We start from the raw sequence: 27,863 nt of genomic DNA on the forward strand, positions 1-27,863 counted from the left end.
TCTGCCTCAGCCTCTGGAATCTTTGGGATTACAGGCATGCGTCACCACACCCAGCTGCTCTGAATTTTAATTATACAAGTTGTAAGGTTTGCTTTAATCATCCTTTTGTTCCCCCTTTGCAAGGGCATTTTGAGTCAGCACCAATTTCTTGAAGGCCCCGAGGGCATTGAAAATGCTCGATTTGGTTCAGCAATTGCAGCTCTTTCAGACATCAACATGGATGGCTTTAACGATGTGATTGTTGGTTCGCCACTAGAAAATCAGAATTCTGGAGCTGTATACATTTATAATGGTCATCAGGGCACTGTCCGCACGAAGTATTCCCAGGTAATCCAGGAGCTGCCGAGACGTATGTATTTGTAGGTCTTACCATATTAGACGTAGAAAGCGTCATGTAAACCATGCAATCCATCCCTCTTATTTTCTAACTTCATTATTTCACTCAACAAATGTTAAATGAGCCTCCACTATGTGCCAAGCACTGTTCTAGACTCTGGGGATGCTATAAGAACAGGACAGACACAATTCTGATCTTTGTGTGCCTTATATTATATTGGAGGAGACAAATGAAAAAAAAGAAGTAGATAAGACCAAGCGTTCCAGATAGTAATAAAGGAAATTTTTTAAAAGCAAATGAAATTAAAATAGGAAATAAAATTTCAAAAATAGGAGTATGAGGTGGTTGAAGGGGTGACTAATGAGGCCTCACTGCGCAGTCAATTTTGAAGTAAGACCTGAGGGAAAAGAACTAGGAACGGAACCCTGTACCTGAACTTGCCTCAATTTGCTCCCAGCCCACTGATCTTTTCACTGGTTTATGATTTTTATTAAAGATGTATGCTGTCCCCATGATGAAAATGTGGCTGTAAGAGTGATACAGAGATCAGATAATAAGACGTGACTAAAAAACTAATCTTTAGAATTTGTAGAGAATGTTTATTCAAATAAACAAATGTTTATTCCAGATTGTGTTTACAATCTGGAAAATGACTACATAGAAAATATAATAATGAAATGCAGAGGCTGCCATTTTCTGGTTCAGCTGTTGTGTGCTATAATTTCGTGTCAAACTTGCTCTTTTAGAAAATCTTGGGATCCGATGGAGCCTTTAGGAGCCATCTCCAGTACTTTGGGAGGTCCTTGGATGGCTATGGAGATTTAAATGGGGATTCCATCACTGATGTGTCCATTGGTGCCTTTGGACAAGTGGTTCAACTCTGGTGAGTCAGGAAGAGCCAGACACAAACTACAAATTACCTGCTAAGAAAGCAGAACATGTCTGTACTGATATTATAGAAATGCCATATGCATTCTATAAGACTATAGGAAATTGATGTATCATAGTTTGCCCAAAGGAATAAATGTGTTTTTCCAAGTGCGAAAAATAGATATATTTGCTCACCATTAGTAATACATTTCTGTCCTCATATGGTGAGTAAAAATAGTGCATAGAAAACATAAATTTCTGGAAATGGTATCCAGGCTATTTCTGAATGTTGTCTTCCAATAAATAGCCTTATCTCAGCATACAGAAGGGAAGCCTCATGAGAGTGCATTTAGAATACTGAAAACTCAGACAGCACAAGTAAAGTGTAACTTCTATGTGACTAAAAAGTATATTTTAAAATTATTAGTCATAAACAATAAGCCATTATTTAGGTTTAGCTGACCTCTCATTGACTTCCATAGGAATTGAAGATTCAGGTGGAACAATATGAAGGTCATGTGATTCAAGGTCAAAAATAAACATATTGGACTGGCAAGGGAATAGAATCAGAAAGAAGTTGATTATTCAATCAAGAATCTCCATTCATTTGTCTCTGTCAAAAAATGTGCTTTAAAGTCCAAATATTTGAACAATAGAATAATATTCATTGATTGTTTTTTATTTCTGAGTTTAATGATACTATTTACAAATCTCACTTGTGCTTTTAAAGAATGAAGTGCATTATTTCTATTGCAGAATGAAGCTTTTATGTGGAAAAAATAAAACTCAAGAATAATATTTAAGACATTAAAAAACAAGAAAATATATTTACTGAACAAATCGGTTAAAATCATTTCAGAGTAGCATTATCAAGAGTACCTACATGTATCCCAGAACTTAAAGTATAATAAATAAATAAATAAATATGTTAAATGTGGATTATGTCAGTGATGCAATCACAAATTAAAAAAAAAAAATTATGTCTGTCTGCCATCTTAGAGCCTTCAAATATAAACTACTGCTAACGTGCTTTAGAGAGAAAAATTCAGTAATGCTGGTACTGGGTCCTCTTTGATAAAGGATATAATACATGTGCTCAGTAATAACATCCGTCCATCTGTTCCTCTTTATGTCTTTTAGGTCACAAAGTATTGCTGATATAGCTATAGAAGCTTCATTCACACCAGAAAAAATCACTTTGGTCAATAAGAATGCTCAGATAATTCTCAAACTCTGCTTCAGTGCAAAGTTCAGACCTACTAAGCAAAACAATCAAGTGGGTGCGTAGATCTGAAATAATCTATATAGAAATTGGTTGGCTTACAGAGTTTTAGTCCTGAATATAACATATTTTGGTTTGTAGGCCAAGAGAAATAAGGGTCTTTGGTTACAGACACTTAAGTTTCCATACACTGGAGATGCCTGAGAATGGTTCATTAGTCATGGAAGGTTAGTTTAGATCTTCCTTCCACATCTCTAGAAGGTTCTGCTGCAGAAAGTTGTAATCTCTATGACATAACCAAGGGCCCTCCTGTTTCCATCCTTTGAGTTTCTCTTACCTCCACTTCTCTTACTTAAAACCTTGAGCATACACAGATTATGCTGAACGGTCACTCAGATGACTATATCATGTTGGTTATGCCATGATCTATATAGGACAGGTTCAGTAAAAGTATCAAGTATTTTTCCTGTTCTTGAGCAATTAATAAAAATGAAATAATGAAAGAAAACATGAAAAGCAATATATAACTTTTCCCAGTGTTTTAAATATTCTAAATAATACAGAGAAATGAATAAAAGTCTGAATTATGTCTCATTAGATGGGGAAGGGTGAGGAAATCGTTGTGGGCAAGTGTCAGCAGGAATTATTGTCTTTTCTCTTGGGCTGGCCAAGTTGTCTTTCAAGGCCTGGCAAAGGTCCTGCCTCCTCTTCGAAGCTTTTTCTAAGCACATTATCTCACCTTCATCTCTCCTGCCCCAGTTATCTCACCATGCTCAATACATAACTTGCAATTTAACACTTGATTCAAAACTACCTTCTTTCATGAACCGCTGCTTCATGGGTCCCCATTCCCCTTCCATCAGAATTTGGCTTTAAACTTCAGAACCTGTAGCTCCTATAGGAATTCAGTTAAGTGACAAATACATTACCTTAAAACTGAAAATACAGAAGCAGTTTATTTGCCATTATTCATACCAAGATACAAATAAGGTGAGAACACAAACAAAATTAGATTCAAATCTCAACGTGCTTTCCATATTTTCCTACTTTTCATATCCATTTGGAAGTTTTCCCTGCAGGTGTTCAAAGATTGACCTAATTTTGAGTAGCATATCTCACTTGACCTGCCTTGTAGCACATCTAACTGAGCACACATGATAGTTAAGTCAGAAACCGTTGCTGTATAAACATTGTGGCTAGTCTGCCTAATAGATTAACTTGGGAAATATATTAGTTGGCAGAAACAGCGGGCTGGTCAGCTCTTCTGGCCCTGAAGCAAAGATGTGTCTCACGTTATCTTCCCTTTTTGACTATACTTCAACCCTTATGGCGATGCACACTCAAAAATTCTACTTTTAGAGAATTTCCTTCCCATCTACAGCCTGCCGAGGGTTTCTGGCCTTTCTTACTATTGGGCGTCTTTCACTGTAAATCTTTTTTCCTGATGCCTTCAGGTCCACACTGACAAGCCAAGTGAAATGATTGTGAGCTCATTTGTCACTTCATTGCTTGGCAATAATAGTATGTAAGACATGAATCCCATCTTCACAACTGTGGAAAGTGAATTTATAAAGCATATGGTTTCTATCATTTATTGCATCAGGTGCACACTCTAGTTTAAGATTAATAACATAGCCTACAAAGCTATCTATCATTTTTACACAGCTGCTTGAAAAAAGAAAAGGAAAAGCATTATAACGTGGACTAACTTTGTCCTAACTGCACTCACCTCCCTGCCATTGTTTTTCCTTTACATCATCTTCACAACTTATTTTTAGTTTATTTAATTCTTTAATATTTTATCTATCTTTGTTGGCATTGTTAAGTCATTGGAGCAAGAAAAATTGTACAACATATATGATAGTTTTTTTCAAAGTAACATGTAGAATTCATATTTTGGGAAGTATATACAACCTTTAAAATATTGAAAATAATAAAGTAAGATAGAATAACTCCAAATAAGGCAGTAAGACAGCTGATGCTGTGAATGGCACCAGATGTTCTCTCTCAGTTTTGGACATATGGCCAGTGGACTTTAGTTGAAGGTAATAATTCTGATAGCTTAGACATTGGCTACTGACATCAGTTATTATCACATAATTTTTTTTCATGGGTTGGTATTAGGAAACAGAGGTTCAAAGAGGGTAAGTAAATTGCCCCAAGTCACAGAGCTCATAAACAGCAGAATTAGGATTCAAACCAAGTCTGCCTGATTGAGACTTTATTGCTGCAGGGTTGCATGCATTTCCCTATGTGAGCATCTAGAATAGGCCAGGCACTGTCCATGTTCCCTTAGAGTATCTCTGTTAATCTTCACAATAACAATTAATTCTTACAACTGGATAGAAGCAGAAAGACCATGAGCTCTTATTTCAAAAATACCCAACTTTTACTTCTGACTAGCTGCGTGAACTTAGGTGAATTATTTTACATCACTTATTCTAGTTCATTATTTGAAAAATAAGATAATAAATTCACTTTCCAGATTCATTGTAAAACTTGTATGGCATATATGAGAATGTGTCCGATCACTGGTGCTCAGCAACTGTTCCTTTCCATTCTGTGTCTCCGCGTTATGAGTAATGAAGCCCGTGCTTGTGGGAGTGAGCAATTTGCCCAGGTTCATCACAGTAGGTTTCCTGGCAGCAAGTCTAGTTTTCTTTCCACTGCTCCCAGCCACATTTCTCTGAATCACATTTCTTTGTATGCACAGTCACCTACGTCACATCAGAGCTAGAATGACAAATGGTATGTGGTGCTAGCTATGGTTCACAAGCCACCAATACGAAGACTATTTCCATATTTTCTTGATGTAAGATACTTTGTCCAAGAAGACACAATAAAGTAGAGATGCTTTTTCCTATAAGTTGATTTGAAATAACATTTCTTTATGATTTTTTATCATAGCCATTGTATATAACATCACACTTGATGCAGATGGATTTTCATCCAGAGTAACCTCCAGGGGGTTATTTAAAGAAAACAATGAAAGGTGCCTGCAGAAGAATATGGTAGTAAATCAAGCACAGAGTTGCCCCGAGCACATCATTTATATACAGGTGAGGCCTCAGGACCAACCCTTTTCATTTTATTTCTTCTAAAGACAAATGAGTGGTAAAAGTCTAAAATAGAAGCTTATGAGTTAGAAAATGTTTGCCCTTCTAATGAATGCCTTTCTTACGTAATTCCATAAATAAGAAGCATATTTACTTTATGCTAATACTTATGGTCACAATCTATTATTATATAAGTCAGCAGCATCAGATTTCATTCGGAATTGCAATGAAAGGGCTAAAAATACAATTCTTAAAGAAATCATAGATACAGTGTTTTCTTAAATGTTTAACAGAGAGAACTTTCCATTGGCAATAAATTTTATTTTGATAGTTTCCTATCAGGGAAAAATTTTATTTATTGTTCAGCTACTGAAAAATAAGTCCAATTGTGGTTTCTACTATTAGATTTCAGTTACCATAGATGCCATGTAGTAGATTATGAGATAACAATTATTTGTTCTAATTGTATGCTATAATTACTGTATTTAACATGGATTTTGAAAATTTCCCAAGTAAGAAAAATGCTTTTCAGGAGAACACTTCCAACCAGAAATTTATTTTATAAATGATGTGAATATTTCCACCTTGGAAACCACATAATGGCATTTGAAAGGATAATTTACTCAGGAAACCACTTTTTTAAAAAGGATATTTAAGTACTTTCTTAGAATATGGTTCTCAGAATTTAAGGAGCAAAGGAACTGCCAGGGAAACTTTCGGGAAATGTATATTCCGGGTTCTTACCATCAGAAATCTAGGTTTGAAGGCCCAAGGAATATGCAGGTCTAAGGAGCACCACAATTATTTCTCATGTAAATGGATGGTACAGAGAGATCTTACTTCAAGAAATGCTAAGTGTAAACACTAGAAAAACATATTGACGGTTAAATGAATTAAAATCAATTGAGTTGTTTAGTTAATTTTTCAGTTTGAAGGTTTCTTGTTTGTGAAGACATGGACTTCTTTGTTGTTAAGGTGACAATTTTATAGATTCTTTAAAGGAAAAAATCTTTTTTCCCTTCTCTCCCATCCTGTGCTAAGTGGTGGATCAGATTATACTCGTAATCCCTAGTGAGGAAATGGAGACAGCCAAGCTGTTTTTCTTTAAAGTAAAAAAAAAAAAAAAAAATCCTCTTTCTCTATTTGATATCAATGCCAGTTAAAGTACATCCTACTTGCTAAGCCCACAGCCAGCGAAGGAAACATCTCCTCATAGCCCAGAGCTATCATGGTAGACAAGCCCCCAGAAGGAGTAAGTCCTTCTGGGAGGACTTCTGGGAGGCCCCCAAGAGTTAAGAGTAAGTCCTGCCTGTGAATGGACTAAAGAATACCAAGATACTGCTTCTGAGTAAAAGGCAAATTCAAATGTTAGGGTTTCACTTGTATAGACATAGTGCTTTCTTGACAAGAACTGATGAGCTTCATTAACTAAGAATCCCTGCTTCAAATTCTTACTAGACCCAAGTCTCCTTTGGTTTCTTAGTAGAAGAGAGGCTAAAAGCAGAATGAGGTTGGAAGAAAAGAAGTGAGAGTCTTGATTATTCGAAACAAAGATATTCTACATAATTGAGAGCTGACTGTGCTCTTAATTGTAAACACATCTGTAATCGTTTTCTTGTTTTAATGCTGCTGTGCCCTAATAAACTGACTCTGTCTCTCCCTGTATGTTTGTGTGTGTGTATGTTTAGGAGCCCTCTGATGTTGTCAACTCTTTGGATTTGCGTGTGGACATCAGTCTGGAAAACCCTGGCACTAGCCCTGCCCTTGAAGCCTATTCTGAGACTACCAAGGTCTTCAGTGTAAGTGCAGCTTACACTTCCTGGATTTAGACTGGCAAACAAAGTTTCACAGTCACTACAATAGTGTCTGAAGGATACTTAGGATGCAGCCTGTAAATTCTTAATTTTCTAAATAAAATACAATTACATTTGCATAAAGTTCACTAACACTTAAGTTCCATGACAGTAAGGATTTTTGTTTTTCTTGTTCACTGCTGTATTTCCAGTCCCTAGACCTGGGCCTGGCCCATTGTATGTGTTCAACACATATTTGTTGAAGAAATAAATAAAAATAAAGTAAATGCCTTGTGCTCACCACTCAAAAAATATTACCAATACATATGAAGCTCTGTGTATCGCTGTCCCCGCCATAGACACTTTCATCTAGCTCCCCCTGCGCAAATGATTATCTTGAATTTTGTGTTTATTAATGCTTTTCTTTACTATTTTGTTAAACATTTATATATTCCTAGAACATTGTTTGGTTTTATACTTTTTGTAAATAGAATAATACTGTATGTATTCTTCTGTAATTTGCTTTTTCAACCCAAGAGCAAATGTATGGATCTTTTTTTCCTTTTTTGTAGATTCCTTTCCACAAAGACTGTGGTGAGGATGGACTTTGCATTGCTGATCTAGTTCTAGATGTCCGACAAATACCAGCTGCTCAGTAAGTTTTACTTTAAAGCTCATTGTAAAATGTAGAAATAAAAGACACATTAGATTACTTTATTCAAGTGAATGTTTATAGAGTTTTTCTACAAAAGAAACATTCATAACTAACAAGACCTTTAAAAACTAAATTTCAATGTCTACTATCCACATAAGAGTAAATTAATAAGAAATACAAAATTATCTGTATTTAAATAGTTCCATTCCCTCTAATATAATAGCAACAAAGAACAAAATCCAAACGCACTTACTTATTTGTTGTCAGTATCATTTTAATGCAAAGATAGTTTATTACAAAGCAATTTTCTCAGTATTCTAGGTAAGTCTAAAGAGTTTAGTTTTTTAATGAGTGAAATTTTAAAATACTGGCCTTTTTATTTAACAGTAATGGCTTCCTCCCTCCTTTTTGCTTTTAACAGAGAACAACCCTTTACTGTCAGCAACCAAAACAAAAGGTTAACATTTTCAGTAACACTGAAAAACAAAAGGGAAAGTGCATACAACACTGGAATTGTTGTTGATTTTTCAGAAAACTTGTTTTTTGCATCATTCTCCCTGCCGGTATGTGATGAGACCCTGCGCTTACTTCTACCATGCTTCCTACTTATCGATCACTCTATGTCCTCTGAGTTGTTTAAAGAAGCACCTTAACCCTCAGCATGATCAGTCTGAACTTTGTGGCTTCCGACTAGTTAAATCACATGAGAACATAGTCTGGCTCTATATCTAGATTCTGCTTGACAACTCGGGTCAGTTTTTCCCTTATCCTGAGACTTGGCAGCAGTAGCCAGACACTCCCATAACTCTTCTTGAGCCATCAGTGTGATGAGGCTGCTGCATTCTGCACAGATGCGGTGCACTTGCTCTGAGACATTTGAGTCCCAAAGCTCAGCCTGAGCTTTGCAACTACGGTTGCTGCTGCTGCCAAGATGATGCACATCAGCAAAGCCAGCTAATCACATTGACTTGATCGTTATACCAGGAACACACTTGACCGTGAGTGCTCCCTGGTCCCTCCCCTACCACCAAATGATGAAGAAAAAAGGGAGAGAAGGAAACGCTGAGATTTTCCAAATGAACTACTTGATTAAAGGATTAAATAGTGATTTCATTTAATTTAAAGTTAATGTGATCTTAATAGGCTTAGAGTTCTAAACCTAATCTGACCTTGCTGTTTAAACATCCTGTGCCAAGTGGCAACTACTTCTTTTAAAGGGGGGGAAAAAAACCTGAAGAAAACAAAACAAAACAAAACAACAACAACAACAAAAACCCTTCAAATTATTTAAAATACGAACACCAATATATTCTTCTCTTGAAAATGCTTCAAATAAATTGAGAAAAACATATTCCTAAAGCCAGCATTTTAAAATACTGAATTAAAGCTATTTGTGCATCTGAAATCTAAAAACTATCTTTTTCTGAGGAAAAAAATACAGTATTTAATCTTTTCTTTGGTTTGTTGGATGTCCTAGGTATCTTTAGGGCTAGCAGCAAAAATAGTATATTAGCCACCTGGGCAGTATAAAATTTCAAGTCTTGAGGGATAATAAATTATTTCAGTCTGAACCAACCTTACTGCTAAAATGTCACTGTACCTCTTTCACCAGGTGTGTGCATACACAGCCAAATATTATATGCCAATTGATCATTGTTGTTTCCTTGGTCTTGTTCAGGTTGATGGGACGGAAGTAACATGCCAGGTGGCTGCATCTCAGAAGTCTGTTGCCTGTGATGTAGGCTACCCTGCTTTAAAGAGAGAACAACAGGTACAGCTTGCATTTCATCCTCCAGTCCATACAAGCCCTCCTCAGCACATATGCTGATTTACCAACATAACATCCTGCTATCATAATTTGATAGGCATCACAAAATAACTGGCTGCATACTTAGGGGAAGTTTTCAATATCTGAATGTTTTCTTTAAATTATTAATAAAAATGGGATTTTCTCCATGCAATTCATTCCAAAAGGTACACACAATATGGAAGGTTCTTTTTGTCTAAATATGTCGAGCAACATTGGTCAAAGCACTCTACACAGAGTCATGGAGATCATTTATTAACCCCTGTTAACAAGTTTCACATCAGCTCATAGCTTCTAAATTCAGACAGGTATATGCACCTGGATAACTTACATGTGTCACTTGGAAGTCAAGCTTTTCTAATTCTAATGTGAAGCATAGTGAAACAAGGTGGACAAATAAAGATATTTTATAAATTGGAAAACTTAAGGTATATAAAATTCAGAATCAAATTTGAGTGAGTTTACTTTTATGGGAAGCATTTTTTTTTTTCACATTGACCCCTGAGTATGAAGCATCATAGACTGAGAAATTTTAATTTTGTCTTTAGGTGACCTTTACTATTAACTTCGACTTCAATCTTCAAAACCTTCAGAATCAGGCATCTCTCAGTTTCCAAGCCTTAAGGTAAAACATAATTAAGTCACCAATGGAATGATGGATAGCTTTATATTTCTCTTTTTTTAAAAATTTATTTATTATTATTATTATTATACAAGTTCTAGGGTACATGTGCATAACGTGCAGGTTTGTTACATATGTATACATGTGCCATGTTGGTGTGCTGCACCCATCAACTCGTCAGCACCCATCAACTCGTCATTTACATCAGGTATAACTCCCAATGCTATCCCTCCCCCCTCCCCCCCCCCATGATAGGCCCTGGTGTGTGATGTTCCCCTTCCCGAGTCCAAGTGATCTCATTGTTCAGTTCCCACCTATGAGTGAGAACATGCGGTGTTTTGTTTTCTGTTCTTGTGATAGTTTGCTAAGAATGATGGTTTCCAGCTGCATCCATGTCCCTACAAAGGGCACGAACTCATCCTTTTTGATGGCTGCATAGTATTCCATGGTGTATATGTGCCACATTTTCTTAATCCAGTCTGTCACTGATGGACATTTGGGTTGATTCCAAGTCTTTGCTATTGTGAATAGTGCTGCAATAAACATACGTGTGCATGTGTCTTTATAGCAGCATGATTTATAATCCTTTGGGTATATACCCAGTAATGGGATGGCTGAGTCATATGGTACATCTAGTTCTAGATCCTTGAGGAATTGCCATACTGTTTTCCATAATGGTTGAACTAGTTTACAATCCCACCAACAGTGTAAAAGTGTTCCTATTTCTCCACATCCTCTCCAGCACCTGTTGTTTCCTGACTTTTTAATGATTGCCATTCTAACTGGTGTGAGATGGTATCTCATTGTGGTTTTGATTTGCATTTCTCTGATGGCCAGTGATGATGAGCATTTTTTCATGTGTCTGTTGGCTGTATGAATGTCTTCTTTTGAGAAATGTCTGTTCATATCCTTTGCCCACTTTTTGATGGGGTTGTTTGGTTTTTTCTTGTAAATTTGTTTGAGTTCTTTGTAGGTTCTGGATATTAGCCCTTTGTCAGATGAGTAGATTGCAAAAATTTTTTCCCACTCTGTAGGTTACCTGTTCACTCTGATGGTAGTTTCTTTTGCTGTGCAGAAGCTCTTTGGTTTAATTAGATCCCATTTGTCAATTTTGGCTTTTGCTGCCGTTGCTTTTGGTGTTTTAGACATGAAGTCTTTGCCTATGCCTGTGTCCTGAATGGTACTACCTAGGTTTTCTTCCAGGGTTTTTATGGTATTAGGTCTAACATTTAAGTCTCTAATGTATCTTGAATTAATTTTCGTATAAGGAGTAAAGAAAGGATCCAGTTTCAGCTTTCTACTTATGGCTAGCCAATTTTCCCAGCACCATTTATTAAATAGGGAATCAATTTCGTAATGTTTCTTTCTATAGTGAAAGCCAAGAAGAAAACGAGCCTGATAATTTGGTCAACCTCAAAATTCCTCTCCTGTATGATGCTGAAATTCACTTAACAAGGTAGGTGAAGCGGTGGGTAACCTGTTATCACTAACACCAACTCTAGATCAGAAGATTTTTGGCTCATGGCTAAATAAGTCCTCTGTATGCTCATTCTTAACTGAAGAATTTGAATTACAATTCTTGTCAACTAAAACAGAAGTCCACAGACATATAGGTCCCTAGGAAAACCTTGAGTGACTCATTAGGTTTATTAAACTAACGAGAACAGCCCAGAAAGGCAGAGAAAGATCCCTGTAGCCACACATCACAGGCACACTTCACATTGCAGGCCCTCTGAGTAGCTGCAAACATTTTCAAAATGTTGAAACAGAACTCTCAAAGGTCCTGAGAATTGTCTGCACTTTCTTCTCACTGCCTGCTTCCCATTGTATATGAGATCTCAAGCGGTATCCCCATTCCTGGACATTGAGGCCCCAAGCACAAAGTTTTACACACAGTAGTTTCACAATAAATATTGAATCTAGTCACGGTTTGAATATTCAAATATTGAAACTAGATCAAGTCTAGTTTCTGAGTGAAAAATTCCTAACATATCAGATTAGGGTTTTCTTCCAGCCAGGAGGAAATGAGGTTTTTTCCAAAGGAGGTCATCCATAAAGAAATGCTTTGTTCCCTGTTTTTACCTGCCCAAAGCAAGCAAACCTGAGAGCAGTGGTGTAAATGTTACTGGTTGATACCAGCTGTCTTTAATTGTTCAGGGGGACGGGTGTCTTGGGAAGTGGGTGACATCCACATTTCACAGGTTCTAATAGATTGATATCACTTTAACTCATACATAGAAATAAGGTGAGTTCATGGCAGACAAACTGGGGCACAGTTGTGCAGGTGCAATGGGCCCAGGTGATGCCCTCCTACAGGCCGGGGAGCCAGAGTTCTCTACCTGGTGAAGCACTAGGACAGCTTCCCAGCACAGATCAATGACCCCTGAATAGCACACTGCAGCACTTTCCCAAGAAATCCAGTGACAGCAGGTTTGTCTAATTTCTACCACAATCACCCCAGCCCCTAAGAGCATGGAATCTGTAGATCATTCAATAGCTCTCTGAGCAAAAACAAAAAGGAAAATATGTCATCATGTCTAGAGCTTGAGCCAAAGAGCAAAGATGAAAAGAATGCTTCTGTATCAAGTGAGTTGCAAACAGCACAAGCAGAAGCAAAATACAGTCCAAATAATACATCTCTGAAAAAGTCATCAGTAACTGCAGACTTCAAAGGATCCCCACTTGCTAAAATAAGGCATTGGAAACAAATGCAACCAACCCAAATTGATGTTACCACATTACCTGAATATTTTCCTTCTTATATTGATCCTTTCTTCTAAATATTTTTTGTCAATACAGTCTTTTTATTATTCTACTGTCCTACAATGGCCAATATTTTTCCAGATATTTAAGAATGAAATAAATGTAAGATTGAAATGAGACTTTACTTTTACTAATTATCATATTAGGCATGTATTTTTGTAATGGCAACTTGAATTCAAATGTATTCTAATGTTCTTTAAAATATATCCTCAAAAACATTAACGTAGAGAATTATAAAGGACAAAAGCTAAAATGGCTCCTAGTCCTACTACCGAGAAAACCCAAACATTAGAGAAAGATACACAGTGAGAGATCATCCCTCCCCACCTTCCCTAGTGCCACTCCCCATAGGGGACTAACAAGACTTTTCCGAATATCTTCCAGATACAGGGTTGCTTATCTACCAGGATATATGCATATAACGCACGCACACACACACACACACACACATATACACACACGCACATTTTATTACCCAAAAGGAATGCTAAAACACTCTTCTGTACCTTGCATTTTACATAATCTTAGGAAAGTTTTCATATGAGGACATACAGATCCAACTTATTCCAGTTCTGACTGGATCATAATTTATATAACCGATTCAATATTAACAAGATATTTGGTTGTTTTGCATTTTTATTTTGTTTGGTTTAACCATCACAAGCAATGCTGCAAAAGAATTTAACAAACATCTTAACAAACTTTTGAAAAAAATCCTACCCAATAACTTAGTGTATTTCTTAGCAACAACTTTGATACTGTATAACTGTACAATTATACTGTAAAAAAAAGATGGGTAGAAATAACGATAATAGTATTATTTCTGAAGCAGGATCCCCCTGAGTATAGATAACTATTATTATAAATATATTGATCAACACTTAAGTAGCCTAAGGAACACTTAAGTAACAAATGGAAAAGTGTCAGATCTCTTTAAAATGCAAAGAGAGACCATATTAATTTAGAAATTGGCCCCATTTAGGATCTCACACAAAGATCTTCTGGAAGGCATAGGAAATAATTCATGCACACACATCCAAGCTTTCTGTTTCAAATCCTAGTCAGTTTTCCCATTTTCCATGTCAGGCTGACAAATCATTGTTTCCTCTCATATATAACCTTGACAAATACATCCACTCAAGTCTCCCTATGACATATTTTCCTTTTATGGACTTGGAAAAAATTCATTAAGGCATAAAAGAGGGAAAGACAAGGTTTTAGTACAGAAACCCAAAAAAATTCTACTTCAGAAAATGCCCACCCCAAGTTTTTAAGAAATAGAATTAACATTCTATAATTAACATAAATTGTCCAGTGGGAATAAATGGAAAGGATATGCACAGTGTTCTCAGACCCCTACCCTCACCACTCATACCTTAATCCCCAACCCAAAGAAGCTACCCTGGTTGGAATCCCACCTCAGAGCCCCATAAATGAGTGAGGAGAGGGGAGGTCCCCAGTTTCATTCTAGTCTGAGTGGTCCTATGAGGGTTTCTCTAATCTCATCATCACTTTGCTTGCAGAACTTTGTTGGTAATCTTAAGCAAAGAAGTTAAGATCAATCCAGCGTGTTTAGGTCCAGAATACTAAAACTTCTGGATCAGCCATCTTAAAGGTGGTCTCTACACTAATGGCGGAAACAGATTTGACCAACCCCATTCAGACTAAACCATTTGAATTGGTTTGCAACTAAAGAAGGATAGGAAGAATGAATAATACAGGCATCCAGTAATGAACACTGAAGGTGCTCAATACCCTGTTATTACATTTGAGCCACAGCAAGGTGAAAAACCCTGGCTTATAAATCCATTTATTCAACCAACAAGTACTGACTGTCTACTATGTTAACATGCTAGTCAATGTAACGGTAATCTTGGGAAGAGTTCTACTGTCAATTCTAAAGTAATACTTTTGTACTTATTTAGAAACTTGACAATTCGTAGACATATAATGCACAAACTCTTAGCAGAAAGTCCACAAAGAAATATGTTTTGAAAGGAATTTATGTTAGTCTTAGAAACATACATTGGACCATAAGCCCATAACAAGCATTTCTTTTGATTTGGTGCCTTTGTAACTAAAAGTAAAATTTATTTTAACCTAAACTATAAGATACTTAAATAAAAGAAATATTAACCTTCAAGAACAAAAGCAAACTAAAATATTTGGCTTTACAAACATCATCCAACAGATCTACCAACATAAATTTTTATGAAATCTCTTCGGATGGGAATGTTCCTTCAATCGTGCACAGTTTTGAAGATATTGGTCCAAAATTCATCTTCTCCCTGAAGGTTGGTAAGCCTGTCATAAGGATGGCAAATCCAGGAGAAAGCGAGAAGAAAAAAAACATGAGTCTGGAAATAAAAGGAAAAAGTAAAAAGAAATTGAAATACATCCGTGGTTCTCAAACTTGGGTGTGCATCAAAATCACCTGGAGGAATTGTGAAAACACAGATACTGGGCTTTATCTCCAGGGTTTCAGATTCAGTAGGTCTGGGGTGGGCCTCTACATTTGCATATCTAACAAGCTCCCAGGTGATGCTTATGCTGCTGGTCCAGGTGCCATACTTTGATAACCGATAGGCTAGATCATAGACAAGTAAACAACTGGGCTTTGTGCGTAGTTATGTGTCTTGGGTAAGAGATAATTGATATATTTTGAAGGCAAATGTTCAATATTAACCAACAGAGTATTACTATAAAGGTATTGCTGTGGGTAAAAGTCTTTGGAATATAATTATTATGTCAATTTATCCTTAGAGACCACTTCTGTTTGAATTTTCCTTTTGTATACAAATCTGTACAGCAATACTAGGTAGTATCTAAAAATATTTTTGAACCAAATTCTATTTACTATTAGAAAGCAATTATTAATCTAAAGATTACTACCAGATATATGAAGATAAATTAATTTGTGAAAGAATAACTATTTTATAATGTAATAAAATTAAATAAACTTTGGAAAGTAAAAAGAATTTATCCACTATCCTAAGTCAATACCATTTTATTTTTGTTCATTTCTCACTAGTTTGTTACATGGTTACAACCCTGCAATTTTGTGATAAAAAAATCTTTAGAAGAATCTTTATGATCTAGATACTATAATAGAATTTATAAAATGTGGATGGTATTTGGCAACTACATTCTTTAATGGGGCATCTATTCAAGTAGTGGTAATAACATTCATAGAGTGTGTAATAAGTACCAGCCGTTGTATCAAGTGCTTTACATATGTTATCCCATTTAGTTCCCAGATCAGTTTTGAGCTTGGTATTATTTCCAGGGATGTTATTTAAAATATTTAAATAACCAGTAGGGTATGAGCCCTGGCCAATTAGAACAGAAACCCCCACCAGTTAGAACAGATGCTGTACAAGTGCCCTGTGCCAGCACATTCCTGCTGAATTTCTGATCATCTTTATTTTACAAATAAGAAAAGCACAGAGAGGTCAAGTTCCTTGCCCAAGCCACACTGCTAATCAGCAGCAGACTGGGACAGCACACCCTGGCATCCCAACTCCACAGATGGCATTTTAACCATTTACACCACATGTCTTGCAAGTCACAAATTACCCATTAACATTGTAGATGTTGAGTTTTTTTCCATTGAGCCATTTATGCCTACTGTTCCATTATTGGAACACGAAGCATGTGGGAGTTACTTATATCCTACTGCTCAAAGTCATCGCCAAAGTATGATTGAAATTTCAAAAAAAATGCAACCTCAGGCATAAGTGTGTTTTAAGAGGTGAGACACAGAGACTTGAAGTGTGACTATAAAGTGATGGCTCACTTTCATTTGGACTCAATCTTACCACCTCGTAGTTGCCCTTCATCAACACAGGGGTTACTGGTGAATTTCCTGGCATCATGTACATCCTGTTGCAGTACTGGCACATTTTATTCTCTATGTAGGTAACAACAGGAAGTGTTCCAGTAAGCATGGCAACTGTAATCATCCACATCCCTCAATATACCAAAGAAAAGAACCCACTGATGTACCTAACTGGGGTGCAAACAGACAAGGTAAAGAATACAAAATTGCCTAAAAAATATGCACTTTCAAGATGGAAATAACCCATGAGATTAGGGTGATCATGTCTGACATTTTACGGATGGGAAACAGACGGTAACTCCTATGCAGCCCAGGTGCCAACTGACTAGCAGTTAATTTCATATTAGAAGAAGAATATTGTTACAAGAAAACAAATGTGTGAGTCTAGGGAATTGCAGGTGGCAGAAATTATTCCAAAAACCCCATTTTGGCCAGGTGAAGATCTGACTTTGACAGGCCCTGTGCAGGCTGGGAAGTGAGAGGCTGAACCTGTATGGGAAGCTTAGCAGGTCTTCACAGCTGCAGTGAGGAGCTGGTCTTCAAGCAGCCAGCCTGGACTTTCTCCTGGTAATACTCAACCCTGGCTGTTCATTTTAATCTCTCTGTTTGCTCTTTTAAATAAGAGTGCCCAGACCTAACCTAGGTAATTAAATCAGAATCTCTAGGGATAAGATTCCTACACTAGGGTTTTTCTTTAACCACCCCCACTCCATCCACCCCGTGATTCTAGCACGCATCCTGGGCTGACAAGCACAGCTCTAGCCAAACCCCTTGACACTGGCTCATCTTCAGTCCAACAGTGGTATTATTCAATAGTTGTTTTATTCCTGTAGTGTGCATAGGGGGCTACAGGAAAATCAAAATCCTAAAATGTTCCAGAGAAAATTACCCTGAATTATTCACAGTGTTTAGCTATTACAGATTTGCCTCATCATATGTGGGCTATAAGAACCTAGCCCACCTCATCAGTTCACATCAGGAGCATTTAAATACTTCATGTTTACCTGACGATTATATGAAGTGTGGCCAGGTCAGCGGCATTGAAAGAATCCTAACAGCCCTTCCCAGGCCCCTACAAATGATAGGAGGATTTCCTAACATGTTGAAAGGAATATTATAAACTGTTTTGTTTCTGAAGTCTGATCAGGTGTTCTTCTTTTATAGGCTGGTGACATCAGTTGTAATGCAGATATCAATCCACTGAAAATAGGACAAACATCTTCTGTATCTTTCAAAAGTGAAAATTTCAGGCACACCAAAGAATTGGTGAGGACAAGTTAACGTATGAAAGCTCCCCTTATTCATTTATTTCACCTGTGATCAGGATGCTGCTTTTCTCCTACCAACTGATATCATAGAGCTTACTTATTTTGACTTTGATGCTTATATGAGTCAAGATTTAGAAAATACTAGGTTGTGCAAAAGTAAATACGGTTTTGAAACCCACAATTACTTTTGCACCAACCTAACACGTGTTCAAATCTAGGTTACTGGAATTATCTTATGCCACTTCTTATAAAATACAAGTTCCAGATTTCATGACATCAGAAAAACTCATGTGAAGCTATTGTGTTTATGCATTGTGCCCTTTGGAAACAAGGCAAAGAGCTGTGAAGGAACTGGGTGTGTGCTACAGAGGAGAAGCCCCTTAAATCCCCCTTCCACATACTACTGATGTTTTTTATTTAGCTGTGAAATATGCTGCTGCACTTCTTTGTTTTTCAATATTTTGTTTTCCTGCTGTCAAGCTATGCCTGCTTCTTTGGGAAAGACACGAGTCTAGCATCTGGCATGGTGCTTGGCACATATTAAATATTGAAATAAGTAAACCTTTAGTAAGCAATAACTCCTAAACAAACCACAGCTCTCCCCTATGAACAGTATTGGAATTCTCCTGGTTTTCTTTGATTGCAATTGTTTTATTTTGTGAAGGATGGGGAAAACAGGAAACCAGAAGAATAAAATTATGTTTCTTTTAATGTGTATTAATCTACAAATAGGTAAATGCATGCTGTAATGGAGGTGGGCCATGCTACCTTTTGGCCTGGAACATAGGTCAATATTCATAGATTTTCAATTAATCACTTCATTTTTTAATGCAGTTTTAAGTTCATGGAAGAATTGAGTGGAAAGTACAGAAGTTTCTCATATACCCCCTGTCCCACACAGCCTCCCCCACTATCAAAATCCTGCACCAGAGTGGTATACTTGTTACAATCGATGAAACTACATTAATGTATCATCATCAACCAAAATCCATAGTTTACATTAGGGTTCACTCTTGGTGTTGTTAAAATCCATGCTGTGGAATTTGACAAATGTAAAATGACATGTATCCCCCACTATAGTATCATACAGTGTATATTCACTGCCCTCCACATCATCGGTGCTCTGCTTATTCATTCCACCCACCCCACTAGCCCTTGGAACCACTGATCCTCTTTCAGTCAACTTTTTTTTTAAAATCTAGGGAGTCTATCATTAGGTTTAATGACAAAATTGTAGTATATTTTGTGTATGTTTAATAATTATTTAACTAGTACATTGTTGATAAACAAGTTACAGTTTGGGGGGGTTGGGTTTTTAGGTCTTTTTACTCTTAGAAATAGTAGTGCAATAAACAGGCTTGGGGTACTTTGTTCCACACATTGCTGATTATCTCCTGAGGCTGTCTATACAGACAGGAAATGGATGGGGCAAAGGGTGTGCACTTTGTACATTTTGAGATATAGTCCCAAAATCCCTTGAAGGAGGGCAGGAGGGTTAGAACTACTAATAGCTCATGAGATTGTCTGTTTCCCTAGATGCATCCCAGCACTGGGTTTTATCTATCTTTAAAATTTTAGCATTTATTTTTAACTCCTACTAACTTTCTCTCTCTTTTACCTTTGACTCCATACTATAAGAACTGCAGAACTGCTTCCTGTAGTAATGTTACCTGCTGGTTGAAAGACCTTCACATGAAAGGAGAATACTTTGTTAATGTGACTACAAGAATTTGGAACGGGACTTTTGCATCAGTAAGTATAAGTTTTATTTGTTAGATTTATCAACACCAAGGAAATGTAAGGCTGCACTGACAAGTTCTTCCCCTTTGACAAAATAAGTATTCTGGCTAACGTCTGCAGTGGCCAAATCACCCAGAGCATTTCACCCTGGAAGGCAGCACACTTCCATCCCTTTCCAATGCTCATCCAATTTGTCACAGTGCCTCAGAGTCGCCTGGGGTACTTGTGAAAGGGTCTGTTTCTCAGACTCCATGCGACCTACCACATCGATGGGAATGGTGTCAAGGTCATCTCTGAGGCCCTGGGCTACAAGAGGCAGCCTGCTTTGTCCCGCTCTAGGACTTACCCCACTCTCCATCTTCCCAGTCTCCTCTGCCACACCCAAATCAAAATGCCTGTGCTCTGTCTCACTCCTTGAGCTCTCAGTTAATTGGATGATTGATCTCAAACCACCCAGTAGATGAATCTAGCATACGGATATGTCTTCCTGTATTACAGCCAGGTCATCACCCTGCTCTCCTGTTTTACCTTCCCTGATGGAAGAGCCCAGTGGGCACATGATTTTCTAAGTCATCTCAATTCCCATGAAAAGTTTGAAGAAAAAGCCAAAACAATGTCATTGTTGTTGTTGTTGTTGTTGTTGTTTTTCCATATGGCAACTGTGAATCTGCTCTAGTGATATTTGCTTTCAGCAGGGATTTTGGTAGCCAGAATTTCAGTCTGGCATGAAAAAAATATAAGGATAGACAGGCCTCCTTAAATTGGACTGCTTGTGTGGCTAGCATTCCTTTTACTGACATGAGCTCCAATTGAGGAAGAAAAACAGAAATTAGTCTGAAACCTCCTGGGGACCTTTGTAGCTCTTACTAAATTTTTTTTTTTCTTTTTAACAAATAAATCTGTTCCCAAGGTGCTTACAGCCAAACGCTACTCATTTTTTTTTTCTTTTTACCGTTTCATGATCTCTTCAATAAACCCACTTCCTGCTATAGAGTTTTATAAAACTGGAGAACTCAGCACCCTCCAAACTCATCCCTGGAGTCAAATATAAGTAATATTCTTGGATAAAGACATGGAAGAAAAATGAATAGTAAAAGTTAGAAAAAATGCAGAATTGGGGGAATGGGGAAGTGAGGAGTTGAATATTTCTTCTGGCTTGCTTGCTTTTACTTTGTTTTCCTGTTAGTTACATTTGTTTCAAGCCTTCAGGACAATTCTAGGTCCTTTAAGATGTGAAGAGTGCTGTTAGTTGTACCACCTTCCCAGCTGCTGCCGTGTGGTGCTTAGTTTTGCTCCATTGGTTCTTGGCTCCTTGGATTTGAGGAACAAATATTTTCAGAGCAAATTTTGCCAACTGGAAGGAACACTGACTGTTGCACATCAAAATGGATGCATGCCAGCTCTGTAAAACACATTTGGATTTTCTCGAGTTTAAGACTACATCATTTTAACTGTGAGACTTTTTAAAGTACCTTCCCAACGATCTTCAGAAGCAGTAGTTTATTTCTGGGAGCAAACTTCCTAGAAAGTGTAGTATTTATGCCACTTTAATGTGGCTATGGTAGTTAAACTAAGGAAACACCCTTGAGATGTCAAGGTATGTCAAGTGACATACAAGGATTGGTGTCAAGTCCTACATATCTTCCTCCTTCATGAAAAGTCAAATGTTTATCCTCACCTTGCTTCCAGCAATTTAAGCAGCAAAGTGGATGTTTCTCAGACCACTTAGGAGGTCCAGTCTGAAATATGGATTTCATTTCCTGTATTTGAACCCATTGATGCACTGCCTTTTGTTGCTACCTTTTCTCTGATGTAGTGCAAGGCAACTTAACATTTCAAGTAATTTCATTACAAAGTGATTGATCAGGCCTCCAAATTTATGATAGAGTTGCTGCCATTTGTAAGGAGAAGTCTTCTTGAATGCTAGCAGGTGCGTTCCTTCACTCTCCAGATGTGTGTGCCATGCCTACCTCTACTTATTAACCCTGTGTTAATAAGTAGGATATTGTGTGCCTGTGAGAAGGGCCTATTTTGAGAATGCTATAAGAAAAATTCTTTCATCTTTAGTCTTTGGGGATTATGAAACCAGTATTTACTTAACTGCCAGGTTTTTTCTTAAACTTAAACCATTATCAATACTCTTAATGTTTCCCCCAATAATATGTTTAAGAGACTGGTGAGCATGGTTAATTTCTGAGCCAGTCATCTATCTTGAGAAAATTAACAGTAACCAGAGACTGAGCCAGTGGAAAGGAAATAAAATGCTCAGTTTTTGGAAATACAGTCTTTCTGGCTCCCAGATATTGTTTAGCAAATTACCTCATAGAGTATGTCCAATAATGTGCCCTAGTAACCAGAAAAACTGAGTCCTAGTAGCCACATCATGTGAAAGCAGCTCTAACATCTGAGCACTGCATTCTACTTTACAGTAGCATCAGACCTAATATAGAGAAAATAGTGAAATAGACACATCAATAATGTTTCTATTGAAAAATAGACATTTTTTTTTTTTCTTTTTCTTTTTTTTCTTTTTAGACGAGCCTTGCTCTGTTGCCCAGGCTGGAGTGCAGTGGCTCGATCTCAGCTCACTGCAGCCTCCGCCTCCCGGGTTCAAGTGATTCTCCTGTCTCAGCCTCCCAAGTCTCTGGGATTACAGGCGCCCACCATCACACCCGGCTAATTTTTTATATTCTTTAGTAGAGACGGGGTTTCGCCATATTGACCAGGCTGGTCTTGAACTCCTGACCTCAGGTAATCTACCCCCCTCAGCCTCCCAAAGTGCTGGGATTATGTATATGAGCCATTGTGCCTGGCTGAAAACTAGGCTCTTTTTCTGTAACTAGATGGAGGAATGAATGTAAAGTTATTTTGAATTAGGAAGTTACCAGTAACAGCAGCATAAAATATCCTTCCTACATACCTGCCCCAAATTAAGTGTTCTTTGATAGAAACACTTAGGAAATCTGAAGTTATACTGATGTGATATAACAAGCCAAAAAGTTCAGGGCCATGGGTGGTCAAATTCAAGTGCACTTTCAAACAGTATTATTTTACACACATGTACCCAGAAGGAAAATTCTCTTCCCTTTTAAATGTCGGTTTTCTATTCCATTGTGTGACTTGTTCAGGTAAGTATACAAAGATGCCAAGTTTACAATTTTCTCTCATGTTATAAACTTTATTTTTTAAAAAATCTGAACTATGATCTTCCAAGTTAAATTCATTTTTAAATCCTCGTTTTTCAATCCAGTTCTCAAGTTCAGATCTCCTCAGGGAGATATTTTAACCCACTCATGTCTTGAGCCCACCCCAAAAAGTAGATTTGCGGTGGCAAGGTGCAGGCATCTACATATCTTAAAATTACCCTAGGTATTTCTGACGGGCAGTCCTGTTACACAGCACCGGTTTAAACACACACAGATTCTGGACAGGTCTTCAGAACTATTTGCTCTTGTCACATTCCACCAGGAAATAAATACATAAATCATAAGCATGCCAGCTCTTCTGCATTTTCTGCTGCTAGGATAAAACATATTCCTTTATGTTCCAGTCAACGTTCCAGACAGTACAGCTAACGGCAGCTGCAGAAATCAACACCTACAACCCCGAGATATACGTGATCGAAGATAACACTGTGACGGTGAGCATATCACACCTTCCTTGTGAGCCTCAGGGTCTGTGATAGGCATTCCATTTCTAAAAGCCCGGAGTAGTCACTCTTCTCACCTACATGTATGTAGAAACATCTTACTAAAACTTTAAAGATCTGATGTTTATTACGTTGAGATTTCGGCGAGGGTGTGTGCTACTTAAAAAGTTCAGTGCTATACTTGCCCTCCTCCATGCCCCCCACCCATGTCAGCAAAGCTGGCTTTCCTAGAAGTGGTGATACAGTGAGAAGCACAACAAAAGGGGCTCTATGTTGTTTGGGACTCCAGGGTGTCTCTTCTCATGACTAAGCCAGCAGTACCAGTTCTTCCTTTCTCCTCCTGCTTACACAAAATGGTCTGGAGCTTAGGCCGCAAAACCTAATTATGCTAATTTAAATCATAAATTGTATTTTGAATAATTTTTAAAGAAAGGTACTGAACCATGCTTAATAAATAATGCATTTATTAGAGGGTTTTTAAAAATAGTTCTCCTTACAACTAGACACTGATACTGTGTGGCATGTCCATTCATTAGATCTTACGTTCTGGAGGACTATAAATGCTCCCCTTGATTTAAAAAAAAAAAAAAAAAAAAAAAAAGCTTTTACAGAGAAATGTACTTTCACAGAAAACAAAGGCTCTCTGTTCCACAAGCTGGCATGAGATAATTTTCCTTTGCACTAAATCTCTGGTTAGAATGTGCCATGTTTAGATATAGTAGGATTTCCATGCCCAGCTAATCTGCTGGCAGAGCCCTGAGCATTTTCCTCCCAATGCTTGTGTTAGGAGTTGAAAGCCAGTTTAAGAGTCTGCCCCCAAGGCCAGCTTGGCAGTTGGCCTCAGTCCACTGCTCCAGCCTACAGACTTGGTCAAAAAGTTATGGCCCCATGAACTCTGGGCCTCCTCACTCCATGCCTGAGAGTGAAGCTCACAGCACTGGGGCCCCACTCTTGTCCAGGGAAAAATGATTCCACACAACAGAGCTTACTTCTCTGCCTCTGGTTTAGGAGCCTCAGTGAAAGCCCACACCCTCTCTTCAGAGACTAGGGCCTGGAAAATCAGAAAAAGAGCCAAAAGAAATGCGGACTTCAAATTCAAAATACTATGAACTTAGCATCGGGGAGAAGTATTATAGATTTTTTTTAAAAGCTCACTTTAGAAAAAGAGTGTTCAGACAATATGTGAAACTCCACTGAACACTGTTTTTAGAAAGCAGTATTAAATATATTAATCGGAAATTCAAATGAACAATTTTAACAAACCCATTAGATTCTTCTTTTATTGGTTTTCTCTGCGCAATACTAATAAATAACAGAAACCAATTACTAGGTGCAAAAGTAATTGTGGTATCTGCCATTAAAAGTAAAGAAAGGCTGGGAGCGGTGGCTCAAACCTGTAATCCCAACACTTTGAGAGGCCGAGGCAGGCGAATCACCTGAGGTTGGGAGTTTGAGACCAGCTTGGTCAACGTAGTAAAACCCTGTCTCTACTAAAAAGACAAAAATTAGCTGAGTGTGGTGGTGCACACCTGTAATCAAAGCTACTCGGGAGGCTGAGGTAGGAGAATCACTTGAACCTGCGAGGCAGAGGTTGCAGTGAGCTGAGATTGCGCCACTGCACGCCATCCTGGATGACAGAGCCAGACTCTGTCTCAAAAAAAAAGTAAAGAAAAAGTATTTTTAATATCAAAGACTGCAATTACTTTTGCACCAGCCTAATATTACTCAGTTGTGTCTATGAAAATTTTTTTAATCTAAACATTAATTTGGATAAATTTTTGAATAAGGTATCTAACCTAAATAATAACTTCACATGTTCTAAGTGTCTGTTATATTTATTTGAATCCCTAGCCCACTTTAAAATCTGATCCACAAAATGCTATAGTCATGGGTCCATAGGGATCTGTGGTTCCTTGGGTTAGAAAGCTGTGGAAAAGAGAGAAGAAAGCTTATGACTGCCATTAAGCAGTGAGCTACATGAATTTATCATCACTTTATTCATAAATTTATCAAGCCTTATATTTTAGTTATTGAAGATACAAATGAAAAGAAATACAGTCGCCAAGGTCAGCTGCAAGTTTAGTGCAGCCCATAAATTATATGACAAAAAGCAGCTCATTTGCCACTGCAATTTAATGTTAAATCAAGTAAATAAAACACATATTATCCCCTTCTGTTGCTTCTACATATAGCTCTTTAGGAATATTTTCTAAAGAGAATGGTTGAGACTCTTTCCCCAATTAATTAAATTTCCCCTAATTAATTAAAAACTGAATATACAGTTTTACTGTTAAAACTCAGGGCAGCCATTCCATTACAGCATCTCAAAGATTGCCAGGAAGCAGACATAAAGAATCCTAAGTAGCCTCAAGGACAACTTTCCCACTGAAAAGGTCAACTTGACCCTTGAGATACTATTTCTACTTTTCCAACAATATCAACTTGGAATGAGGTTTAAGTGAACCTAGTATTTTAGACCCAACACAAAGCTGTGGTTTCATCACCATCAAGTTGGGTTAATGAGTTTCTTCGACTCCTCTCCCCAAAGCTGTTTGCTTTCACTTGATGATGCTTTCACTTGATTTGAATGTATGCCAGAAATGGAAGTTTCTATTTCATAAGTAAAATAAGCATCTGAGATTCTCAGGCATGAAGTAGCCACAAGACAGTGATGTAGTTAAAGGGGGGAAACTAGAAAAGTTGTATTTTTTAGCTGGATGGACTTTGCAGGAAGATTTTCTCTCAAATTGTTCTGCCAGTGTTTGAGATACGCCATCATGAGCAAATCATGTCACCTTCTAGAGCTGTAGACCTTCACTTACAGAACGAGAGAATTGGACTAGACCATCTCCCCACTTTGTTTGTGGTATTAAAATAACTCAACTGTCAACTGACATTTCCAGATTCCCCTGATGATAATGAAACCTGATGAGAAAGCCGAAGTACCAATAGGAGTTATAATAGGAAGTATAATTGCTGGAATCCTTTTGCTGTTAGCTCTGGTTGCAATTTTATGGAAGGTAAGAAAAGCTTCATATTTTAAAATATAGGGCTCCTGAAGGCCAGCCTTGAATTTGCTTACAAAACATCAACCTCAGGTTTTATATGGTACCTTCTCTATCACAAGGAGAAAAGAAATACAAGTTTGTTTACAATTTCTTACTCATGTCATTAAAAACAACCAGTAAGGATTTTATCTTCTTTTAAACTTTCCTTTTATCCAGAGCCCTGCATGTTTTGTTCAGCTTCAAATAAGTAGACGCTGACAAATGTAGCTTTACGCAATGCAGCTGAGCTCTCTAGATAGATGTTTCCTTCTAGCGGGTGACAGATACCAGGTCATCAGTCTGCACACCTCCCTTCAGAGCCTCAGGGATTCCCAGAGGTGTGTCAGAGGATGTGCGCAGCCAAGGCGGTCGGAGGCACCTTACAAAATAAGCTACGAGTGGTAACATTTTTGTATCATCACCTTTACAGCTCGGCTTCTTCAAAAGAAAATATGAAAAGATGACCAAAAATCCAGATGAGATTGACGAGACCACAGAACTCAATAGCTGAACCAGCAGACCTACCTGCAGTGGGAACTGGCAGCATCCCAGCCAGAGTTTGCTGTTTGCGTGAATGGATTTCTTTTTAAATCCCCCCCCCCTTTTTTTTTTTTTTAATCATGTCATAGGTAAACTAACCTGGTATTTTAAGAGAAAACTGCAGGTCAGTTTGGCATGAAGATATTGTGGGGGGTTGGGGAGGTGCGGGGAGCGGGTAGGGATATAATGGGTAAAAGACTTATTTTATATGATGGGGAAAAAAAGTAATCTTTAAACTGGCTGGCCCAGAGTTTACATTCTAATGTGCATTTTGTCAGAAACATGAAATGCTTCCAAGCATGATAACTTTTAAAGAAAAATATGATACTCTCAGATTTTAAGGGAGAAAACCGTTTTCTTTAAAATACTTGTCTTTAAACAGCAACAACAAAAGCGGAAGTGCCTGATATGTAAGTACTTCCACTTGTGTATATTTTAATGACTATTGATGTTAACAAAAACACAGGTTGTTTTTCAATTTATGCTGCTCATCCAAAGTTGCCACAGATGATACTTCTAAGTGATAATTTTATTTATAAACTAGGTAAAACTTGTTGTTGGTTCCTTTTAGAGCACGGCTGCCCCTTCCACACCCCATCTTGCTCTAATGATCAAAACATGCTTGAATAACTGAGCTTAGAGTATACCTCCTATAT

The 27,863-nt window shown here is 37.6% G+C and overlaps 1 protein-coding gene across 1 annotated transcript in view; it reads left to right on the top strand.

Moving 5' to 3' along the window:
- Positions 1–27,283, top strand: part of ITGA2 (integrin subunit alpha 2) — a 101,714-nt gene extending 74,431 nt beyond the window's left edge. The window contains 17 exon segments of the mRNA NM_001260822.1: positions 124–327; positions 1,084–1,220; positions 2,348–2,487; positions 5,337–5,488; positions 7,174–7,284; positions 7,851–7,933; positions 8,355–8,496; positions 9,612–9,704; positions 10,289–10,365; positions 11,735–11,818; positions 15,317–15,419; positions 17,044–17,154; positions 18,128–18,229; positions 19,870–19,983; positions 23,522–23,611; positions 26,524–26,640; positions 27,098–27,283. Of these exon segments, the coding sequence (NP_001247751.1) occupies positions 124–327; positions 1,084–1,220; positions 2,348–2,487; positions 5,337–5,488; positions 7,174–7,284; positions 7,851–7,933; positions 8,355–8,496; positions 9,612–9,704; positions 10,289–10,365; positions 11,735–11,818; positions 15,317–15,419; positions 17,044–17,154; positions 18,128–18,229; positions 19,870–19,983; positions 23,522–23,611; positions 26,524–26,640; positions 27,098–27,178 (1,941 nt within the window). The 3' untranslated portion in view covers positions 27,179–27,283.
- Positions 27,284–27,863: the final 580 nt, after the last annotated feature.

This window comes from Macaca mulatta, chromosome 6 (genome assembly GCF_049350105.2).
Source record: "Macaca mulatta isolate MMU2019108-1 chromosome 6, T2T-MMU8v2.0, whole genome shotgun sequence".
Classification (NCBI taxonomy): domain Eukaryota; kingdom Metazoa; phylum Chordata; class Mammalia; order Primates; family Cercopithecidae; genus Macaca; species Macaca mulatta.